General features: G+C 36.1%; 5 protein-coding genes across 13 annotated transcripts in view; 3 read left to right on the forward strand and 2 right to left on the reverse strand.

Annotated features, from left to right (window-relative positions):
* The first annotated feature begins 958 nt into the window (after window positions 1-958).
* On the forward strand, window positions 959-7960 carry LOC106656295 (leucine-rich repeat-containing protein 40-like). 2 transcript variants are annotated; one of them, XM_014377179.2, is made up of 9 exons: window positions 959-2260; window positions 4368-4561; window positions 4628-4831; window positions 4910-5033; window positions 5115-5427; window positions 5509-5709; window positions 5877-6224; window positions 6616-6801; window positions 7063-7960. In XM_014377179.2, the coding sequence occupies exons 1-9, from the start codon at window positions 1861-1863 to the stop codon at window positions 7175-7177; spliced, it is 2085 nt and encodes a 694-aa protein (XP_014232665.1). In that variant the 5' UTR covers window positions 959-1860; the 3' UTR covers window positions 7178-7960. The 2 variants fall into 2 exon arrangements, with proteins under 2 accessions (XP_014232665.1, XP_014232666.1); XM_014377180.2 differs by having other exon boundaries at window positions 5892-6224.
* On the reverse strand, window positions 7862-10118 carry LOC106656296 (pre-mRNA-processing factor 17). Its single transcript, XM_014377181.2, has 3 exons — window positions 8777-10118; window positions 8338-8693; window positions 7862-8162 (listed from the first exon to the last, which is right to left on the reverse strand). The coding sequence occupies exons 1-3, from the start codon at window positions 9971-9973 to the stop codon at window positions 7985-7987; spliced, it is 1731 nt and encodes a 576-aa protein (XP_014232667.1). The 5' UTR covers window positions 9974-10118; the 3' UTR covers window positions 7862-7984.
* A 102-nt stretch (window positions 10119-10220) lies between these two features.
* LOC106656297 (alpha-2-macroglobulin receptor-associated protein) lies at window positions 10221-12278 on the forward strand. The gene is made up of 7 exons (XM_014377182.2): window positions 10221-10694; window positions 10761-10902; window positions 10987-11160; window positions 11239-11358; window positions 11435-11549; window positions 11630-11786; window positions 11856-12278. Exons 1-7 carry the CDS (start codon window positions 10476-10478, stop codon window positions 12054-12056), a joined length of 1128 nt encoding a protein of 375 aa, XP_014232668.1. The 5' UTR covers window positions 10221-10475; the 3' UTR covers window positions 12057-12278.
* Window positions 12279-13125: 847 nt separating this feature from the next.
* Window positions 13126-14818, forward strand: LOC106656214 (33 kDa inner dynein arm light chain, axonemal). The gene is made up of 5 exons (XM_014376979.1): window positions 13126-13218; window positions 13286-13438; window positions 13504-13636; window positions 13706-13851; window positions 13928-14818. Exons 1-5 carry the CDS (start codon window positions 13126-13128, stop codon window positions 14159-14161), a joined length of 759 nt encoding a protein of 252 aa, XP_014232465.1. The 3' UTR covers window positions 14162-14818.
* Window positions 14819-14843: 25 nt separating this feature from the next.
* The window catches only part of LOC106656215 (protein lap4), a 50373-nt gene continuing 41918 nt past the window's right edge, over window positions 14844-23298 (reverse strand). For 4 of the 8 annotated variants that reach the window (XM_023459566.1, XM_023459564.1, XM_023459568.1 and 1 more), the window contains 7 exons: window positions 19074-19523; window positions 18424-18716; window positions 18246-18345; window positions 18047-18160; window positions 17847-17978; window positions 17316-17543; window positions 14844-16440 (listed from right to left, as the gene is read on the reverse strand). In XM_023459566.1, coding sequence (XP_023315334.1) covers window positions 16063-16440; window positions 17316-17543; window positions 17847-17978; window positions 18047-18160; window positions 18246-18345; window positions 18424-18716; window positions 19074-19523 — 1695 coding nt within the window. In that variant the 3' untranslated portion in view covers window positions 14844-16062. Of the gene's footprint in view, window positions 16441-16720; window positions 16810-17315; window positions 17544-17846; window positions 17979-18046; window positions 18161-18245; window positions 18346-18423; window positions 18717-19073; window positions 19524-23298 lie in introns of all 8 variants that reach the window. The other 4 variants (XM_023459567.1, XM_023459563.1, XM_023459569.1 and 1 more) reach the window with 4 other exon arrangements.

Genomic DNA, 23298 nt, shown 5'->3' on the forward strand with positions numbered 1-23298 from the left:
TTTACTCCAAATAGCACCGGTACATAGACTTTCTTTTCGTTGGCTGGTTATTATTGTAAAATTCATGCGCGGGGGAGCATAGGCACATGGAAGCGCAGTCGGCAATTCTCACGCTCGGCCAGTTCATTACTTCGATTAACGTAATTAGCCCATTAAAAGCTCCCCGTGCTGATACCACTGCACACTCACGATATAATAAAGTGGGCACGCGCGCGCGGTCCACAAATTGACGCAGTCCCAGTTTATAAAATGTGCCCGAGCTGCGCGTCAAAGACTTTCTTCGTTGTTGCGTGCGAGCCGTCGATGAATCGTCGAGTCCATTGAAATGCAGCAAAAGCTCAATCGTATTACGAGCATAAAAGACGCATCATTGATGTTTTATTTTATTATTATTTGGGTTTTAGTCATTTTACGTCGGTAGAAAGTAAACCGAGCAGAAAATCATCGGGTCTGACGGTTTGATATCGTTTAAATTCTTAATGACATCGATCGAGTATCGCGTTATAGTATAGCCGCGGTGTTTATCGCGTGCACAAACGCTAGCCGAAAGCAAAGAAAAGCGCGTCGGTTTCCGTTCGTATCGATGAAAATCCATCGCTTCGTATCGTGGGTGCTACCTCTCGCTCGGAGCTTTCGCGATACGTATATCGAGGATTGGCGTCGATGCGAGCAAAAGAAAAAAAGAAAAGGCGATGGAAAGCTCGCTGTCCGCAGCGCGTCGGTCGATCGGCCAGCGACGATATTCGGTTGGCGCGGACAAAGCGAGCCGCCGCCGAGTAGGGCTCCCTTTTGGTCGTGATCGTCGTCGTCGTCGTCGTAGTCGGGCTCGTCCCCTAGTCGCAAGCGCGCGCCAAGCAATAGCAGTACATCATGCAATAATAAATTCAGTTTTATCCGCAGGGAGCAGGCAGACAGGCAGGCGGTGCAGTGCTCTTACTGCGTTATAACGTAGCAGTAGTATTGCGCTCCCACTTTTCTTTGTGGCGCACTGACCGCGCGCAGTCCAAGCTCCACACAGCGTACGTATACGTAAACGCGATACAGTACAGGCAGAAACAGGCGGCTTGCAGTACGTTTTATAGCATGCATTATGTACGTACGTATACATAGGTATATATAGCTCTATATAGGTGCAAATAGTGGCCGAGCCGACGTCGGGATAGACGCGCTTACGCTGGGGCAGTCGCGAGTAGTGGTAGGCAGTAGCGAGCGCGAGGCACATGCGCCAGCAGCAACTCGACTATATTCATCGAGCGCGCGCATATACATACATCCTACTCTCGGAGCAGCTCGACGAGGCACGAGTTCGGCCCGATAGTAGTTGAGTTGGTCGTCGAGCACGCAGACGCGCGCCCGCGCCCTACGCACAAACGCGCACGCTTACTCCGCTCGACGACGCTTCTCTCCCTGCGCGACTGCGACCTCAACACACATTATTACTACTACTACTACTGTAACATCAGTGGTACAAAGATAAATACAAAGGTGCAGTGCTATCGTGCTTTTTAGTCCTCGTTCGCGCATATGCAACGAAGCTGCGGGAAAAAGCTCCCGAGCTAGTCCTGCCTAGTATTAACAAGTGAGATTTTTGTGCTCGTGTATACGCCATGCCAACGATTGGCCAAGTGCAGAAAGGATCGACGCTAGTTACACTATCGACTTTGTCGTCGCTCCCTTTTTCTTCGTCGCGCTCTCCTCGGTGCTGCTGCTCGAGGTGCCGTCGGGGGTGCACGGACTAGGGTGCATAACTACGACGTTTGCCAGCCAGCCGCATATCCGCACGGGCGCACGCCTTTTCGCGCTACAACAGCAGCAGTAAAATTATCACTAACTGGCAGCGAGCCAGCTGCCAAAGACATCATGACGACGGAACTCGTCCAGATGCAGCCCTCGAGGAGGCACACGAGGAGCGCCTCGGCTGGTAGGATACCCCGAAGTATTCGCCTCAACGCCAGCCACAGCAGCGCTGGCAGCAACTCCTCGAGCATGACCAAGTCGGCGATCGGAGCCTCGGCGCTCGCCACCTCGCAGACGAGTACGAGTACGACGACGACGACGAACAGCATGACGCAGTCGTTGACAAGGCCCAGTAGCAGCAGGCCGACCAGCGCCTCGCGTCGCAGGTTCATCAACAATTACAGCCAATCGGTCTTTCGTCAGCGCACCAAGAGCGACGACAATTCCGAGCTCTCGGCCGAGATCATTATCGGCGCCAGAAAGACTGGCAAGCTCTGCTTGGCCTCCAAAGGTCTCTCCGCAGGTATGCGCCCCTTTATCTGTAATCCGATCTCTGCCCGCACTGATATTGTAGCTTCTGCATTTTTCCTCGCGCGCGACACAATGCAAGGTCGGCGCATTTAACGGACGATTGATCGCGCTAATGCGAGTCGACGATGCGGAGCTTGGAAAAGTCATCATTGCGTTTACGAGGCATAGGCGTGTGCGTACATACGAGCGGACAATGTCAAGACGAAGCCGCGCTAAAATTCAAAAGTCTCCAGAGCGCGCTCGAGTGAAAATTCCGCGAGCGAAAAAAGCGCCTTGACTTATCGTCGCTGCAGCGTACTAGCTGAACTGCATTTGCACAACAGCGAGTACACAGTTTCGCTTTTAATGCGTGCCAAGCGAAGACAAGTAGTGTACTGCATGTAGTACACGCATACAAACCCGCAGCGCGATATTCTCTACATAGTTATATAGGTACACGAGATTAGAGCGGAACGCGTTAAACAATGTCGAAGGCTGTGCACCACCACGGATCGTATGTATGTAATAGGGGCCACATGCGAACTGCTGCTGCACTCGCGGATGCAAAAGAGACTCGCAGCTCGACAATTGTGTATAGTGTACGTTTGAACTCGCTCGGAAGTGGCGCAGAGAGAAACTTTTGACACGAGCACGAGTCGCGATAAGCCGCCCTTCTACGAAATTCTATATGCGCTTTTTATATCCGACGGTGGATGGACGCTGCAGGGCTAAGAACCTTTTCTTTTTACACGTTGCAACGAGCTCTAGTCGTGACCGTGGATGCTTTTAATAATTCACAGGCGAAGCCACACATAGTCGCAGTCGTATCTGCAGCGGTGTATCAGTGAGCACGAGTGCATACGATCGTAAGAAGACGTGTTATACATACGTCGCGCGGCATTATATTATACGTTCTATGCAATAATGTACATCTGATGGATTACGTTCGATTTTTCACGCTCGCGCTCTATTTATGCGGTTATTTTCATGCGGGAATCGCAGCTCTCTGGGTATATTCGCGCGTCATTTCGTGTATAGATACTGCACATTGGCCGCGCAGTTGTCGTACGCAATCGAAACTACGTCGCTTCGACGCTTTTCACATTTTCGCGTTGCCACCTCGTTCGCCTAATGGAAACGGGATCGACTACCGAGTTAACTCTTTCGAGGTCAAGGCCTGTCACACCGAACGCGCTCGTAAAATCAAAACGTCGACGAGAGAGAAAGAAAAATAACTTTTGCAAATGATGGAATCTTTTGAAGGATTTTAAAACGAGGATCCGTTACTAAGCGAAATTTTAAAAATCATAAATGCAATTCCGTACGAGTAAATTGGAAAAAAATTTCATCGCCGAACCGTGCCGAGCTATTAATACGCTATTTACGTTTTTTCAATGTTTACGCGGGTGTAATGAACTTTTCCGCTTTCATGAGCTATATAGGCCACGGACGATTTATAGAGATGCAGCGAAACAAACAAATCAAATCTCCGAATGTGCATTCGAGTATAAGTCAAGTATACCCTTGAAAAACGAGATATTTCAGAAACGCCTCGCGTTCGCTATATCATACCGAACGCGTTATAATATCAAGTATTACGGATTACGGGCTCGCGGCCAAAAATCGTCTGGACAGATCGCCGGGCTAACTAGTCGACACGTGCTCTGCGTGCGGCTATACGTACGCGCACCGGCTATAATTAGCCGCGTGCATCGATTAACTGTACGTTTATTTATCTTGACTTTTACGACGAGCTCGACTCGCATGTGCGCTCCGATCCAAAATCGACGCTTATATTGGAAAATATACACACCAAGCTCGAACTAGATAATACATAACAAGGCACCTTATACACATACATAATAAGGCAACCTTTAAGTTTTCGCCGGGTTTAGCCACGCGTACACGCCCATATTACGTGTAATTACTTCGCGAAGAGCAACGCGATCGACTTGGAGTCGAAGCGATCGGGGGCATGCTTACACTATAGCGATTTTTTTTGCTTAGCTCGAGTATGCGGCGATTGCATAACGTACTGTACTATAGGCTCGAGTACACTTCCCTGATGCCATCGCGCGATCGACGTTATTTTGCATTCATTGCGTTGTGTCTGTACGCAGTGCCCGACAGAGTATGGACTATCAACGAGCTGACGGATCAGGAGCTGAGAGATTTGCAAGTCGATCTGCGCAACGCCGACAGCTGCACCAAATGGTGGGAGTACGAGGCCCTCAAGTCTCTGGATCTCAGTTCCAATAGCCTTACTAAATTGAGCCCGGATATCAAGTATCTCGGCGATCTAGTCAATTTGGATGTGAGTCGACGATCGTCCTGACGCGTCTTTATCAATTTTCATATTCCTAAATTACGATAATTGCAGTTACACGACAATCTGCTGGAAAGCGTACCCGAGGAAATCGGCAGCCTGACGAAACTGAGAAAGCTCAACGTGTCCTCGAACAAGCTGAAGCATTTAGGCGCGGACTTCTTCAAACTGGCCGAGCTCAGATGCCTCGATCTCAAGTGCAACCTCATCAAAGAGTTGAACCCCGCGGTCGGCGACTTGGTCATGCTCGAGTACCTGGTAAGATATTCCGCTTGTGATGCGGCTTTTTTCCCAATGACGATCGAGCAGTCATATAAACTCCGTCTCGAATTGCAGAACTTGTCTTGGAACGGTCTGACGTCGCTGCCGGCCGGCCTCGGTTACCTCGTGCGCTTGATCGCCCTGGATCTGAATCACAATCAACTCAAAGAACTTCCACCGGATATAATGAGCATGAGAGGTATGGCAGTTTCGCGTTTCGACAAAACTAATACACGAATTTTATTTCCATTCCATCCCCTCGTTTCATTCTTGACTGCAGCTTTGAAGAAGCTCGACGTCAGCAACAATTGCCTGGAGATCGTTCACCCGCTCGGCGAATTGGGCAAAATCGAGCGATTGGACTTTCGCTGGAATTGTCTGAGAACGTTTCCGGATTTGAGAGGCTGCGCGTCGCTGCAAGAACTGCATCTGTCTCACAACGGCATCAGGGAGATCGACGTCAACAGTCTCGAGAGCCTCGGTCAATTGAAGATCATGAATCTCAGCAATAACGAGATCGACTCCATACCCGAGGAAATAATCATGCTTATCAACGTCGAGCTGTTGGATCTGTCTTACAACGACATATCTGAGTACGTGTTTTAATTATTGTCAAATAAATATACAACGTAGTATTACCATGAAAAATGTAATACTGATTATCCTGTGCACAGAATTCCAAATTGCATCGGGGTGATGCCAAATTTACAAAACTTCGTGATCGACGGCAACAGAGTGAAAAACGTCAGACGCGACATTGTGCAGTGTGGCACTCCACGCATCAAAAATCATCTACGGCAAACGATCAATCCGACCAACGACGAGACGGCCAATTCGCCGCTGAGAACCTGTCATCCCAACACATATCCGGACAAGTAAGAGTCATTTGCTTTTTGTTTCGAAGCCACGAACCGTGACAACGCGACCGAGCTATTCCGCGCCGTTACGCGACCTGCGCTCGCGCAACTTTCTAAAAAAAAAAATAACATCCTCGGCGAGTTTATTACGAGTACCGAACGTACGAAGCCTACTGTCATTGAAGTTTTTTGCCGGCCAGGTACGCGATGCGCAACGCCAAACTGCTCAGTCTGGTCGGTCAAAACGTCGTCGAGGTACCCGAGGAAGTTCTGGAGAATGCCCGAGAAGCCGAGGTCACCTGCATCGATCTCAGCCGAAACAAGCTGCAAGAGCTGACCGAGGGCCTCGGCAAAATAGTCACGACGACCGATTTGAAACTGTCGTACAATCTACTGCAGGAGCTACCCGATTGGCTGGGCGACTCGCTTTCGAGGCTCAAGCATCTCGATCTCAGCAAGAACTTGCTAAAGACGCTCCCGGCCAGTTTTTCTCTGCTCCAGCAACTAGTCGAACTCAACATTTCCTTCAATAAGTGAGTGAAGCGTGCATTTTTTGCTTGTCCAATTAAGTGTTTTGCTGCGCCGTTAATGTGCATTTCTAAGAGTGAAAGTATTGACGAACTTCGCACCGGAAAGGAAGTATTAGTTTTTTTGCCGCGATCATAAACTTGTTGCTTTTCTAAATATAACGAGTTGATTGATGTTGGATGCTCTATCATTGAAAGCGTCGATCACATAAATATTTTAAACGCATGAAAAACAGACACAAATTCGTAAATTTTATCGCTCCGATTTTTTATGAAAATGTATTTTAAATTATTTTTTTCGTTCAATAATGCAATCTTCATTGATGGTTATTCTTGACACGATTGATAGAGTCAATTGAAAAACTTTAATCTAATCGATTACTTTTTGTTTTTATAGATTTGAAGAACTGCCTGATTGCATCTACCAACTTGAAAATTTGGAAATACTCACGGCTAACGACAATAAAATGTCGACGATCAATGCAGCTGCGTTGGGAAATCTCACAAGGCTGGCAAATCTAGATTTGTCTAACAATAATATTGGATATGTTCCACCAGAACTTGGGAACCTGAAAAATTTGAGGTAAAAGCTATATTTAAATATCGTCCGCGCAAGGTCTCGTGATGAAATTTCTCTCTTTGCGAATAATCGGTATAGCAGTTAATTATCACTTCATTTAGTGGCCATTAGTGACACGAAATTCCTATTAGTTTATATTTTAGATGAAAAAATTATTTTAATTAAAAAAATTATTTTATAATAAATTTATAATAAAAGTTTATTTTACTATTTTAAAATTTTTTCTAAAATGAATGTCTCGTTTAATAAACAATTTATTTTCAGAAACTTGTCATTAAACGGAAATTGTTTCAAACAACCAAGGCAAGCAACCCTAATGAAAGGAACGGAAGAAATTTTGGCCTACCTCCGAAACCGAATTCCAGTGTCTCGGTCGTAAATGAAAGTTTTTTAAAAATATTGTCGACGGAAAAACTTTCATAATGAAATATAATGTACAAATGATTTCTACAAACCAAAAATAATAATTAATATTTCATACGTAAATGATGTATTATTCTGTCGCAGCAAATATTTAAATCATAGAGTATCATTCTTAGGTGCGAAAAATATCGACAAACGATTAGCAGAATTAAGTCTTCAATGCACATTTAAACGATGCATCTTCAATAGTAAATAATAGATTTTTAATTCTCGTTAATATGGACAATGTTTCAGATTATGGTACTAATTAAAAGGCAAATCAAAATAAAACGTAGTACAAATCGCTAAAAATTATTAAAACTAGTATATTAAGATTATAATGCATTGTTAATGAATCGTCTTTAGTTTGTACATTTTTGAAAAAGTATTATTTTTGTTAAAGTCCAATCATGCAGTAATTTTAACTCAGATTTGTATGAATGAATCAATGATTGCGCAGATGAATGCTAGATTGTTATTAAATAATGCCATTACGACCAAATATTAAAATGTTTAAATAATTAAAATAATAAAAGTATACAAAGTTATGTAAAAAAACATTGCATAAGTTGAATAGACTATATCAACTAATGTAAATAAACGGTGTGTCAAACATAATATTCGTTATAAATTTTTAGGTCAAAAAATATTTATTTTACCATTCATTTTCTTATACTTATAAAGTATAATTTATCTTTAGATTTTAATACTATAATCATGTTATGTACATTTTTCAATAACAAATTATTGATTAAGTTGATTGTATTTGAAGTTACAAATTGATTTAATCCCAGTATTTGATTTTTCCATCCCAACCAGCTGTAGCCAGTCTAGAAGGTTCATGAGGATGCCATAAAGCAGAAATACACACTCCATCGTGAGCTTTCCACTTTTTGTAAAGTTTTGTAGTTTTCCAGTCCCATATGTAGCATTTTCCATCTGCATCTCCAGATACTAAATAGCTGTAAAAATATAAGATTATTATGGAATTATCATATCAATTACTTAATTTTTAATAAAATAGATAGAAGATAGTGTATTTTTTAGCAGATGCAATTATGGTTTAGACAAAAACCTAAAATTAGCGACAAACTTGCATATTTTACGTTTGACTGGGATGAAAAAATTTTTGCTTACCTCATATCGGGTGAAAAATCTAATCCACAAGCATAACCGGCGACCATATGTCCAGTAAAAGTTTTCTTTCGATTCATTTTAAATTTATCCATAGCAGAAAATATGACAACTTTATTATCCATGCTTTGACATGCAAGCCATTTATTGTTTGGTGAAACTGTTACTGCTGGCATAGAATGCATAGTAGGATCTGCAATATACTTCATATCCACAGGAATATCCCATTCCCATACTCTCAAACTTTTATCGTCTGAAGTTGTCACAAACCTCCGGTTTTCGTCCACAAACGAGATGGTATTCACCGCTCCTAAATGTCTATCATATTCTTGGGCTATTTCTCCAGATCTAATGTCCCACTGATAAAAAAAAATTTTAATTATTATGAGTTGAAAGGAATATAAAGGCAAATTTAATTTTAAGTAAAAATATTACTACTTACACAAATAATTTTTTTGTCACTAGTACCAGCAACAAACAGATGTTGTTTATCATGTTCTGGGTTGAATTTAACACAATAGGGAACTTTTCTACTAGTGAATCTGCTGATGCATTGACCAGTTTCACTATCCCATAACTTCACATACCGGTCATAAGATGCAGACAAAAACTTTTTGCCATCATTGTCAAAACATATATCTCTAACTGCTTGTCTATGTCCATAGTAAGTTCGAACACATCTTCTATCTTTGTAAACTTCCCATAATTTTACTCTACCATCCATACTACATGATAATAGTAAATGTGCCGTTTTTGGAAACCATCTGATTTGAGATATTCCTTTTGTATGACCTTCCCAAGTATGTATTTGAGCTTTGGGTAAGAAACATTTTGCTGGTGGAATGTCTGATTTCAAATTGACCCCAACGTCCTGAGGAGCATGCAGAAATGATCTACCTTGATAGTCATGACTATCTTTAATATGTAAAACAGTTTTCTCTTCCAGAGGTTTGTCTTCACTTGGTTTGCTCCTCTTATTTCTTTTGGCTAATATCTCTTCTAATTCTGCAGCTTCTTCTTCTGAAGGTTTGGAATTTCTCTTTTCATCTATAAAACCTCCCCATGGACCTAAAAATCCAGTAATATCTTCTGGATTATCATTTTTAACTCTTTTTCTTTTGTCAGCTGGTCTTTTAGATATGCTCTCAAAAACAGTTTTACTGCCAGATTGTTCAGCAGCTTCAACAGCACCTATTATTTTTTTACCTTCTTCTATACTCCCATCTACAGTAGGATCTAATGCATAACCATAGCTAACAAAAGTTCTTCTATGATTTTCAAATTGAAAATCACTTACATGTGCTTTTTCAATATACCCTGAAAGCATATTTTTTGGAGCTTTTTGTTGTTGCGTTTTAAATGGATTTTCAGGACCAACATCGGGAGCGTATAGTTCATTGTATTTTGGATTGTAGCTCAACTCCTTCGTTGTTGAGTCAATATGCCGCACACACAATTCTGTTCCTGTAGGAACAACTTCAGGAGCTGCACAAATTTGTAAGTTTAGTAAACTTGATTTAAAACTGATGGGTTTAAATTTGTCGTAGTCGATAAATCCATCTGATGGCCCTGTTGATTTTTCTTTGTCAACATCAACTTTTTCACTCGGCACGTTTGACTGAGTTTCTTCGGTAGACATAGTAAATAATTATACTAGGTTACTCGGAAAAATTAGAAACTATTTATGGATAAAACAAAAAGCACGTCTTGAATCTTGGTGCACTGGTAAACAACTGATTTAACCTCACTTGTGAAACGTCATAGGTGGCCAACCACGGCTTACTAACTAGTGGTAGAAGTTGTAACTAGAATCATGCCTCTCAAATAGTCTCAAACAGTATTCAGACTTCAGAGTTGTGTAAAAAGATAGTTGAAGATTGTAAGTGACAGTCACAGTAATACCTTTAAAATAAGCTGACCGTCTTGAACGCTACCGGGCGGCGGGCCTGTGTTTTTACACAGATCTGACAGTATCCTTTATTATCCTACTGCACGAAAACACGTAAGCAAAGTAAAAGAAAGTTATGAAACCACGCAAACAGTCACTTACCGGGTAGTGTCAAATGAGTGATAGCCACGAACATACATTTTTTATTTTACTAATAAAAGCTAAAGAACTGTAATTTGTTTCAATTCTTAAAATGGCTCTGCTTATTAAAGCTAGTCTATACAGCGCAATAATTGTATTACTCGTCCAGTATTCTGATGCAGTCAATAAATATTCAAAGGAAGCCAATACGCTTAATTCACAAAAAGCTAAAACAGCTTTTTCAGCTTCTGAGCAGTTAGAAAAATTAAGACATTTAGATAAACCTTTTCGCATGCACAAATTGAATATGGTTTGGACAAAAGCAAAACATGTATGTTCTCATTATGATTATAATAATAATTTTGTTCAAAAATATTAAAGAATTTACTTGTTTTAGCGACTGCCTAATCCCAAACTTCAATCATTATACAGTGATTTACACATTCAAGATAAAGAGGAAATAGCTTTCAAACATTATAGGGCTGATGGAAAAGATGAAGGAGGATTAGGAGAAGCCAGATTAAGAAAAAAACTACTTGGTATTTTAAACATCGATTTAAATGCATTTTAATTGAAATTTTTCTTAATTTGATAATATTGGTTTAATGTTTAATTTTTTATAGGCATTATGGAACGATATGACTTGCTTGAGCATTTCGAAGAAGTATCTAAAAGTCAAAAAAATAAAAAAAAGTTTAAACCATATGAAGATTCCAAAAACATTCCAGTCCCTGAAGTTTTCAAAAATGCTAAATTGAATGAACTGTGGGCTAAGGCTGAACGAGGAGGATTTACCAGTAAATTTCATTTTGATTTTTACTGATTTGGTGTTTTAATTAAACTTTAAAATTAATTCATAACTTTTAATTAAATAGCGGAAGAATTAGAAGCTTTGAAAGAAGAATTTGGTCATCATCAAGATAAAATTGATGAATACATGAGTTTGATAGAAAATTTTGAATCTGAAACGCCTGATGCTAAACATAAACACAAAAGTAAGATTATAACATTTTTTGTTACTTTGATATACTATATGCAAAAATTTTAAAATTATTTTTTTATTATTTATAGATAGCTTGGATGAATCTCATGAAAAATGGAATGAAATAGAATATGCAGAAGAAGATGAGAATAATGATATTCCAAAACATGATAAAGAGTATCACGACAATGCTAAATTAATCAAGTAAATAAATTTATATATGTTATAATATCATTAGCTTCGCACTCAAGCTTATAATATCAAACATATTTTTCATGATTTAGACAAAAACACTTGGAAGTTCGGTCAGGTTTTGACCATTTAGAAAGAATCGCTGCAAAAGCACCTAAACACAATGAATTTGTAGATCCTAAAGTACAAGAACTTTGGCACATGGCCAAAGAGTCTAAGTTTTCTGAACAAGAACTTGAATCTTTAAGAGTAAGAATCAATTGACTATTCAGATTGAAATCTTTTATAATTTCTAAAAAAACCCGCGTTAATTTTTAGGAGGAGCTTTTTCATTATGAAACAAGATTATTAAAATTACGTCATATGCACACTGAAGCAGCATTAGAAGCAGCCAGAAAAGGAAAAGATTATTACCCAGATGCTTCATCGTACAATCAAATCAAAATCCATACAAGAGACATAGAAAAAATGCATCAAGACATTGAAGAGAAAATATACTCTAAACATGGAGAACTCTAAATGCTTATTTTGTTGCTAGTAATTATAAGTTTTAACTTGCTAAGTGTTTTTATTATGTAATGCAAACGTTAATTAATTGATGTAAAAATAATAATAATTTTTTACGAATAAATACATATTCTGTCCTATTGTATGTGATGACATTATATTGTGATAAAAGAACAATTTTTTGAACATTTTTATAATTTTATAAATACATATCATTGTTTATACTTGAATAAAATTAAGATGCAAAGCATACAATGTGTAATTTATTTGTTATTCATCTTTAGTAAATTTCTCTCTTGTTGTAATATGGGTCAAAAACATTAAATTGTTCAATACAATTTGAGTCGAAATATCTCAAAGAAAAAGTTGTTAAGAATCCAAAGATCTGTAACTAAAGACGTCAAACGATCATTTAATAAAGTATTTAAAAGGGAAGTACGGGAAAAAATCCTCTGAAATTATCCTTTTTTTATATTATAATTATGACTAACAATATAAATCATTTTGTTATTTTTATAATCTTCGATTGTTGGATTTTGAAAATCGAATAGATTCCCTATTTTTGCAAAAGGCTCGATCTAACGTAGTTCACGTGAGTCCGAAGATAACAAGTCGATCAAAAGTACGAATGAAAATTCCAACTTTGAGCTTCAAAGCTTATTTGATGACCAAAAGTTTTAGACTGAAAAATGACAAAAATGACATTTTACCGATTGCAAAACCCACGTATAACTTATACGGGTTTTTGCACCCGTTGATTGGGTTTTTATGCAGACTTATAGACCTTTTGCAATCGGGCAATTCAAAACTTTAAAACACGGTACATTTTTCCTCATAAAAGAACAGAGCTGCAATGTTGCTTGTGTGTGTAAGTTTATTTTTAATTAACACTTGTAACAAGTGCTTACATGCATCATCAGCGATAGTTATATCAATAACTCTATGGCAACAAACACGTATGATCGGTTGGTCAACCTCAAATATAGAGAGGTGAATATTAATAAGTAATGCCCGCGAGCCGTAAATTGTAATTTACAGAAATACCTGTAGAGTAGCTTTTACACATTTTACTTAAATAATCATGGCTGCAGCTGCGCCTGAAAGAATGATTCCATCCGGCGATACTTTGATCAAATACGACAATCCAATTCTAGTAACGACCCGTCCAGAAAAAGTAATGTTCAACAAACCGATGAATTTTTTATGAAACAACTAATGATAGCTAATCCCATGTTTTCCAGACGAAAGAAGCATCTTCGAGCAAAGTAGGAACATCCATGTGCAAAGTGACCACTACAGTTCCTAGTGAATTGAGAAAAGAAACCATCGAAATTCTGAATGGAATATTACCACCAAAAGAATGGGAAGAGGAAGGACAAATTTGGAAACAACAGGTATCTTAAAAAAAAATAGTTTATTGAATTTGTGAAAATTATTTAGTATTATACTTAAAACTCAGATTTCAAGTACACCAGCCACGAGGCTGGATGTGATTAATTTACAAGAACAATTGGACATGAAATTGCAACAGAGGCAAGCCAGAGAAACTGGTATATGTATTGTCAGAAGAGAGCTTTATACTCAATGTTTTGGTAATTTACTTATTCCATTGGTTTTTTTAAACTGAACTTATTACAAATTATGTTATTTCAAATTATTAGATGAAATTATACGACAAGTCACGATTAATTGTGCTGAGCGCGGTTTATTGCTCTTGAGAATTCGCGATGAAATTCAAATGACAATGGCAGCTTACCAGACTTTGTATCAAAGCAGTATCGCTTTTGGAATGCGCAAAGCTTTACAAGTAATTTTCGGAATGTTTTGTTTATCACAATTATTGAATCGCAATATAAAACAATTATTTTGGTTTTATTTGTAAGGCTGAACAAGGAAAAGAAGATTTAATATCTGCTGCAGAAGAACTGCGCCTGCAAAAAGCTGATCTGGAAAAAACTTTAGCCGAACTAAAACAGAAATTTGATCAAGCCGAACGACGAGCTGCGGAATTACGCGAGGCAGAAGAGAAAAAACATAGTGAAGAAATCAATTTTTTGAAAAAAACGAATCAACAACTTAAAACACAACTTGAGGGTATCATAGCTCCCAAAAAGTAATTAGTGAGCGGTAAAGTAATAAATATAATTCAGATTCAAATAAATGGCAAGACTTTTTTCTTTTAAAATAAATGTATGTTTATCTGCATAATTTTTCCTTACAAATACACATTTTTACGATTATAAAACGTATAAATATTGCTTAGTAAAGAATACAGATGATTTTTATAATAAATATATTAGATAAGTTTTTTTCTTCAAAACACGTCTAATTCAACAATAAATTCTCATTACACATTCACCTCATCTATCAGTCACACGTAAAAATTATTGTGTGTTGATATCATGTTTTAAACAAATAATTATATTAATCTTTTTAGTCGCCATTATATCATTAATTTTTTCATAGAAAAAAATACCTTAACTTATGGAATAAAACAAATCTGCATTTTCTACATCAACGTTATAAGAAAAGTATGATTTATCAATATACAATTGACAAATAAAAATTATCGCCTTAAAATACATACTCTTTAATTCGTTTTATCTTGAGATTCGGTCGACAAGCTAGCTAATTAATATTAATGTGTACATCTGTATACGTATTAAAATTATTAACGAACTTTCTCACCAAAATAATGCGATCGTTTTTTTTATTATACCCCATTAATTATAAATTATTCTTTTATAACGATAATTTATTATGTGCTTTATAAATATTCAAAACAAAAATATGTTTTCACTGGCGTGCAGTTCAAGTTATTTTTTCATTCAACGCATCAAAAAAATGCATAATGTATCTGCAAATTTAATTATTCCATTAATACCGGAATGAAGCTTTTAAACATTAATTTCGAATTTCCTGGTCCCACGTCGCGTAGAAACTCATAATCAACATTAAATGTCTCGTCCTAATTTATTAAAAAACGCATACTGAAACATGATGTAGACTATAATTTTATCGACGGTCGTAAAATAAAACATTTCTTCTATCAAATAGGCAATTTTACATCATAAATTGGATAGGGCCTTACGTTTTTATAAAAATATTACCTGTCTAACGGCAGCTAAATAATTATTTAATGAATATAATTTCTATTACACCATGAAGTTAAAATACATTACGTAACATCATAAGTATATCTAGCTAATGACTTTAAGAATATAAGTAATACCGAATCTCATAATTTTGCCATTTTTTAAACCTTACAAATTCATTTTTCATTTTTTATTCTCTGTACTTAATAATAAAGTAAGACAAATAATTTTCACGTCGATAGATCAATTATAATCGTGTAAGCACACACCATAATGCATAGAAATGTGCAGTAATTTTCTTTGTATAAAAAGAGCGCGAGGTTAACATTCTACTACATTTCATTAAAAAATTACTAAGCTTACTCGCAGAATTTTATAGAAAGGTAAAAAGTTTAAAAAGCCTGAGCTCTGATATTTGTTTACCCTTATTATAAATGCAAGTATAAATAATTCTCGAGAAAAGCAAAACAAAACAAAGAAAAATCTTTCACTTTCTCTAGGCTACTCTTTTTTTATATGTATATGTAAAAAGTTCAGCTGCTTAAACGAGAGACAGACAAATATTCAAGGGCGGCACCGAGGAATGTGTTCTTCGCATTCGAATCGCACTTATCACAATAATACAAAAAAAATTTGACGTATACTACAAACGCGATAAGTTTATTTCACGTCCAAACGCGAAAATACATTGATACCTTGTTAATATGCATCGATCATTAATTTAAAATTAATCAGCGAGTCCTTGTACATTTATATGTTCAGTTGCTATGCTACTCTAGCTCTATTAAATTTCTTTAAAAATGAATAGAACAGCAGGTTGGTTTTAAAACATAGTTCACAAAAATACTTAAAATGGCAGGACATCCATTACACATTCATTTATAAAGAGAGAATGCAGAAACGAAGAGATCAAAATGAGCTTTTTAGTGTCGGCTTTTCTTCGATCTCTTGTTACGTCGCTTCTTTTTGCCATTAGCCGCGGCTGAGGTACCGTTGCTCGTGGCGTTGTTTGTACACTCCTCTTCCTCCTCTTCTTCTTCAGCTTCATCTCTGTCATCACCTCCAGGTGACAGTTGCGGGGAAGTTTTATCGTCAAGATTATTAGCTTCAAAACTCTCGCTCCGTGGGGTTTCGATAGTGGTCGAGATCGATTCGGGTTCGCTTTCAGCATCGCTCGTACCGGTCAGTACTTCGCTGACACTTTCTTCGTTTTGTTCTTCATCGTGTTTCAGCTGCTGATGATCTTCTTCCGTCATATTACTCAACTCTAACGATATAATTTTTTCTCGCAGCATCTCTACCTTTTAAATTAAAATCCAAAATTAGTTGAAATAAACTTGTGTTTAATGATTTTGTGCTTTCATTTCATTTTCACGCGTGATCCTACAAAATTCTCTACTGGTACAAAAAATAAATAATCACCCAAATACTTCATAATTAAATTAATCGAATCATACTTAAAAATATTTTTCTATAAAAAAATACAACAGTACGTACAAAGCTAAAAGTGTATGTAACTCAAAATAAGTGATAAAAAAAAAATAAATTTATTAACTTAAAATGTGTAATCATCGATCGTACCACTATTATGAGGTTGTCAAATGATGTTTGAAAACTATAGAAATTGGTCAAGGCAGTATTGCTTGCAATCCAGGTGATATATTTGTAAGCTTGTAATTAAAATGTTAGTTGTTATTAGCTCTCAAAAAAAGCACCACCACCTATAGTAATTAGTGAGATCTGGCAAATATCCATCGGTACATTAATTACGACATGTGTGCATATTATGTGCTCGTGTTTTTTTATTTTTGACTTTCATAATTTTTAAAAATATGTGATTTAAATAGATTATTTTTAAACGCAAGTGTACTTTTTACTTTTGCAGTGATGATCCTCAAAAATCTACGCAAATTGCTCATTTTTCTTGTATATACATTTCGAAAAGATGATTTTTAAGAATATTGGTTGAACGGTTGTGCCATTTAGAAAGTCGTGATACCGACATTTGAATTTTGAAATAAACTACTTTTGAATAGTATAATGAAAATGAATAAAAAATCTTTAGTACCACACAATCATTTTATACATCAAAGCTATCAATATTTTTCAACGTTAACAGCGAGTTTCTAGTGATTTATTTTTCATTACGTGCGCTTTTTCCATTATATAATAATACCTCGCGTTCGATGAGTTTCTCGACGTATTCGACCGTGCGAACACGACGTTCACCGGTCAGTTCATCGAAGTACTCCTCAGTACGACGTGTCACCTTTTCGTCGACTATTTTCTCTGATTCGCGTACAGCTCGGGCCGGTCCGAGTTTGCTGCGCAATGCTAGTTTCGGAAAATCCGCGCTAGACGGCCTCAGTACTCCCATGCTGTTGTTTGTATTGTTGTCGGTATGCTTTGTTTATTTAATTTTTTATTTTGTTCGCAGGGAAAAGGAAAAGAGTTAAGTAGTTATTTGTCAGTTGAAAAGAGTAGGCAACAAAATATTATTGAGAGTAATGGTTAAAATCGTTGGATAATCCCCAGTTAGACACGTTTGTAAATTTCTAAGATTTAATTATTATTCCGGTCACGTAAAGTTAATACATTTAAATCGGAGCATTGTTTGTTAGGTCACTTTGATATTTTTTATTTTCATTAAAAAAAATTAGTACATGATGGCAATAAATCAATTAAATGAAATAAAATTAAATCTTACCTCTGCTACATTCTCTACAATCGGCATTGGTTCGCTACTATCGACTAGGTCCTTCATAGCGTCTAATTTACTAGGCGACGTATCCATCATTTCGCTCATTTTCTTTATAACTAACTGCGCTTGCAGTGCATCCTGGAACAAAGTTGTAACTATAAGTGTCGTCTTAGTTCTCACTAGGTGAGGTTTCGAAAGGTACTTACTTGTTCAAGAGACTTCAATCTTGCTTGTCTCCAGGCCGCCCGTTTCTCTGCTCTCAGAGCTCTTTGTTCGGCTGGTGTTAAATGACTCTCGTCATCGTCGTCAGAAAGTAATCCCTGAATTATTACAAACAAATAATTTGAATTTTACATCTTATTCTCCTCTCCTCTCCTTGTTAGTAATAAAAAAGTAAATTGTTACCTCTTGAATTAACTTTTCTTTGAGTCTTCTCTCAGCTTTCGCTGTTCTTATAGGTACATTTTGGAGCACAGGTACTGACGATCGCGAACTTAATCGACTACTAAAAATTATAACAAAAAAATAAATAAATAATATAAAATTAGATCAAACCAAAAATACATTCAAGTTATAAACTTACTTTGGTCTCCTACTGTCTTGATCTTCGTGATGGCGCTGATCTTCTTCTTCCATGCCCTCATTTTCATCAATCTGAGCCCATGATTTCAGCTCGTCCCTCGTTAAAGTTGCAATTTTCTTTTCTTCTTCTTGCTTCAACTTTTCAACCTCGTCTTGGCTGAGAAAACTGAAAACTTTCTCCGGCTTTGGCGATGGTTTTAAATGTTCCTCCATGGCATTTTCGAATAAACGTTTACGATCGCTCACCGATAATTTTTGTGGTACCACAGGCGTGGGAGACGGTGTTGACATTGGCTGTGAGTGATTTAAAATAAAATCTAAATTAGCAATCATTCCCATGAGGATTACCAAAAATGGTATAATAGTTCATGTTTTGGATCAAATTATAAATGGATACAATTCTCATTTTTATTTTAAATAATTTCAATAAAGATTAAATCAATATTTTACTTAAAGTCTATGATAATCATCAAAAAATTTAGTTAATTTCTACAGACAAAAATGTAAAAAGAAAGTGCAAACCAAAGTCAGTCAATCATTAGGACAATGTTATTATAGAAAGTAAATTAGAACAAAAGTCTAGTGCAAAGAAGAGTAAAGAGAATTAAGGGACTGGGTAAATTGTGCACATTTTTGACCGAGGAGACCCACCTCGTGTTGTCTCAAACCTCTTGTTTCAGGATTAGACACATCACACCAAACGGCTTCATCGGCCGAACCTTCACCAGAACCATGCACCACGCCCACAATCGTTAAATCCGGATTCGTTAACGGCGTGGGGGGTAATTTGAATTTTGGACTGCTCGGACTGACCCTGTAACCTCTACCACTTGGCGCGGTAAGAGTGTTACTGCCCTGCGACACATCTCCGAGCGATCGGGAGGCCGTCGAGCGATAAGGCGACGGCAGATTGGCAAAACTTATTCCGCGCTTTTTCTTGGGCGACGGTAAAGTTTGCGAATCGTTGCTCGAATGATGCATAGCCGATTTAATCGTCGGGTAAACAAAAATCGGACCTACGCTTGGCGCCTGAACTGGACTGTCGACCAAGGTTCCACTTGGATCATCTTTGGGTGGTGTTAAATGCGTCATTGACGACGGCTGATCGTTGCGTAGGTGAAAAATTAACGAGAAAGGTAGAGAAAAGAAGAGATATAAAAAGAGCAATAATTAAAAGAAATAATTGAGTTAAACAGTAGCAAAGCAAAAAACTCTTAATTCAATAATGGTAAATGAATCTGCTGACGATAACTAATACTCGGCTAAAAATGATCAAGTCTAGCGTATGAATGATTGCGAATGATAAATAGTGTGTAATATTTACGAATTTTTCTTTCTATTCGACAAATTTCTTGTTTCAATTTGAGAATGAAAATAAATTAAATTATACTTGATACAAAGGTATCCTTACTACTGTGAACAAACTGCCAATGCAACAAAAAAAAGTAAATTAGGTCTAGCGAAAACTTAAAACTTAATTAATAATGCCAAATCATAGTAATGCTCTATGCACATCATAATTTTTTTTTTTTAATTGAAAATTGAGAGTTTAATCGTTAACGTTACAATCCCGTAAAAAAACTACATAAGAATTTCAGCGAGATGTACGATCGAACTTACTTTTCCTTAAATGATTATACCATGTTTACATTCTCACAATATATTTTTTCCATTTTCTGATAAAGCATTTTACGAAGAGATTAATTTTTTATATTTTTATTGCCTAATACGTAAGTAGAATTTGCAACTTTTTCAAAATGATAATTTCAAGGTTTTTTTTGTATACAAAGTTGATTTACGCTCACTTTCGTCAAATTCAATTACACAATGAAAGTTGTTACATCTATGCATCATCATTACGATTCTCAATTGCAATAGTAACACATAAAATACTTGTAGTACTTATAACATCGAAGAATAGTCAACCATTTTCACTTTTCACAATGATTAAGTTAGGTACATGTAAAACGCACTTGTAGTTTTATAATTTTTTTGCGAGTAAATTAATCACGCAAGGAACCCTTTATATATTTTCTCATATTAATTAGTTTGTAAATGATTTTTCGTATTGCACAATTATTCATTTCTTTTTTTATGATTATCATCATTTAATATCTGTTTACGTGATTGTGTACATGAATACTTTACAGACTCCAAATTAGAAAAATTATTGATAAGTTGTAATTATCAATTATCGATGAAGTTTTTAAAATTCATCCGAATCGTGAAATTAAATAAGTAACTTTATGTTCACACATAAATGTGCTTGCAATGCGATATATTTTTATAAACATTGGTCCGTTTGGGTTCATTTCTTTATAGATATTCAATCATATGCAACATTTATAGAATATTTGCGATGAAGTGTTATAATTTATATTGAATCTCAAATTTTTTTACGTATGGATATCTACAATTTTCATCGGTTTAAACATTAATTTCGATTAATCGATTCAACGACAATCGAAATTTAAACAGTTTTTAACAAACGAAAAACTATACTGACACACGTCACCTTACTAACTATTACTCATTAAAGTTAGTTTAAATTCAACACATTTCTCGAATTGAATTCTGCCGAAACCAAAAATATGTTAGCATAAAAATTATCGAATGACGTCGAGAAATATTTTGAATGAGATTCCACTTCATGAATAGACTAATTTTAAATTGACACCCTTTGATACCTAACAATGATCAATGTACTGTATTGTCACGAGTTATAGAGTAACCATCCAAATAGGTAGACGGGTTTCCAGTATATGGATGATTTGCTTTCTGAAAGGTCTTTACAATTACTTAATAGTATTCAATTATCGTAACTGTTTTATTAAGATTAAGATACTATTCTGTTATTTAAAAATAACAGCTATAATCATTAAATGTTACAAAATAATTACGATAATCGTTAAAAAAAACTAACCGTTCATGTTGTGGAAGCCATTCTATCTATTGGGTTTATTTTCAGACACGATATAAAAAAAAAAAAAAGAATGTGATATTGAAATTAGACATTTCAGGCATAAAAGGGTTGGTATACTTGTGTTATGGTAGTTAACATGTGTCTAAGGCATCCGCGAGAGCCCACGTACTTGCTCTTTTTCTTCAATCAGATAAAAATAATGACTTATTTATAAGTCAAACAGATCTTCAAAAAATGTACACTCTTTCTCTAATTACACATCTATCACAGAAGAGAGAACTTCCAGTTTCATTCATTTTCTATTTTTACCAAAAGAATTATTTAACATTCGCAAGCAAGTTGTGACAACATTCATTAATCAACATTTTTTCGCATAAAAAAATTATTAAAAATCATTTAAGTATTATACATTTTGATTTGCAATTTTCCTCAATACATCTATATTATATAATGAAAAAAATCTTCTTGCATCTCAAGAAATCTGTTCTTTGAATAATTAAGGAGATTTTGACCATTTGTTTTATAATTTATACGTGTATCACACAACTTTTATCATGATTGCTTTGTTAGAATGAGGAAAAACGATCTTCACATTTTGCGAAAAGTTTAGTCTTCTGTGCGAATATTTATCAATGAAAAGTGGCAGTAGTTTGATTTACACGTAGTCATTCATTATATAAAGTATAGACCATACCATAACAAGCATCATATATTCATGTATTTTAAATAAATCAGTAACTTTAGTCACAGACTTTCTTAAGGTTTGTATAAATATTCACGCGTTTTTTCACGTTTGATTTAACACGATAAAACAGTTCACACTTTTTGTCTATTGTAAATCACGAAGAGAAGTTCATTGATTATCAAAATTGTTCATTTATATTATTTTCGTCATCAAGGCGAAGGAGGCGAGGATTCACGAGGACAAGTTCACTAGAATTAACGAGCAGTCAGTTGTGCGCTGTCACCTTCCATCGTCTGGAAAAGACGTGTAAAAAGATATCGGGTCGCTTTGTTTTCTTTTCATTTTTATACAGGGAACTCCTTTCATAACATGATTTACAGCTTGCTGATCACATGCTTCATGGTGATTACTACATCTAAACATTAGGACGGCACTTATTTATGAAATTATTTGAGATCTTGCTTCTAAACTTTATTTACTTTGTCTGAATTTAAAAATGAAATACGCACTAGCTACGGCCTGTTTGAGTATATATGTCCATTAAACTGTGTAGCTAGTCCAGAATGCATTTTTGAAATTTCAAAATATCCTTAAACAATTTTTAAAAAAATGTAAACTTAAAGATTAAAAACGTGGTGTTTTAACATTTGAAATGATTTTTGATACTTTCTTTGCACTATCCCATTTTTAATCTTTGCGATTTTTGAATTCGAAAAATAATGAATTTAGGTAAAAAATGAGAAGATCGAATAATCGAAAATTTCCCAGGACATTTTTGAATTTCAAAAATAACGTTCTCCGCTAGTACTCAGTTTAACGACTATATGAAAGGGTTATAGCTAAGAGTTTTTTTATTTTCAAATTCAAACGAACTGAAAAAATTCAGGAGCGAGGTTTTATGCAACTTGATAAATAAATATCACCCCTCTAAACATGTTGATAAAAACACTGATTTTTCATGCGATATTCTTTAGTAGATGTGATTGCATTTGAAAAACAATCAACATTTAGATCGAATGGCTTGTAACGAAAGATAATACAAAAAAACATGGTTCGAATGTATAACAATTAATATTAACATATGCATATAATAATGGCTTCGTAACTATGAATTGGAGTGATTTATATCAACAGAATTACCTCATTTCTGAGAAAAACTCGTTATATACTGCTAATCATTTATAAATTTTTTTATATTCATTTAGACATAAAGATAATTGAACATCGAATAATGGTAAAAAATGATGCAATGGTAACATCAATCTATT

Source organism: Trichogramma pretiosum, unplaced genomic scaffold (assembly GCF_000599845.2).
Source record: "Trichogramma pretiosum strain Unisexual culture from Peru unplaced genomic scaffold, Tpre_2.0 scaffold7, whole genome shotgun sequence".
NCBI lineage: Eukaryota > Metazoa > Arthropoda > Insecta > Hymenoptera > Trichogrammatidae > Trichogramma > Trichogramma pretiosum.

Excerpts from the sequence above, each read along its gene's own strand:
- LOC106656295 (XM_014377179.2), top strand. The coding sequence starts at position 1,861 with ATGACGACGGAACTCGTCCAGATGCAGCCCTCGAGGAGGCACACGAGG. Across the intron at positions 5,034-5,114 it reads GGATATAATGAGCATGAGAG|CTTTGAAGAAGCTCGACGTC; the intron begins GTATGGCAGTTT and ends TCTTGACTGCAG. Across the intron at positions 6,802-7,062 it reads GGGAACCTGAAAAATTTGAG|AAACTTGTCATTAAACGGAA; the intron begins GTAAAAGCTATA and ends ATTTATTTTCAG.
- LOC106656296 (XM_014377181.2), bottom strand. The coding sequence starts at position 9,973 with ATGTCTACCGAAGAAACTCAGTCAAACGTGCCGAGTGAAAAAGTTGAT. Across the intron at positions 8,694-8,776 it reads GTGACAAAAAAATTATTTGT|TGGGACATTAGATCTGGAGA; the intron begins GTAAGTAGTAAT and ends TTTTTTTATCAG. Across the intron at positions 8,163-8,337 it reads GATTTTTCACCCGATATGAG|CTATTTAGTATCTGGAGATG; the intron begins GTAAGCAAAAAT and ends ATATTTTTACAG.
- LOC106656297 (XM_014377182.2), top strand. The coding sequence starts at position 10,476 with ATGGCTCTGCTTATTAAAGCTAGTCTATACAGCGCAATAATTGTATTA. Across the intron at positions 10,695-10,760 it reads TTTGGACAAAAGCAAAACAT|CGACTGCCTAATCCCAAACT; the intron begins GTATGTTCTCAT and ends TACTTGTTTTAG. Across the intron at positions 11,787-11,855 it reads AAGAACTTGAATCTTTAAGA|GAGGAGCTTTTTCATTATGA; the intron begins GTAAGAATCAAT and ends GTTAATTTTTAG.
- LOC106656214 (XM_014376979.1), top strand. The coding sequence starts at position 13,126 with ATGGCTGCAGCTGCGCCTGAAAGAATGATTCCATCCGGCGATACTTTG. Across the intron at positions 13,637-13,705 it reads GCTTTATACTCAATGTTTTG|ATGAAATTATACGACAAGTC; the intron begins GTAATTTACTTA and ends TCAAATTATTAG. Across the intron at positions 13,852-13,927 it reads GAATGCGCAAAGCTTTACAA|GCTGAACAAGGAAAAGAAGA; the intron begins GTAATTTTCGGA and ends TTTATTTGTAAG.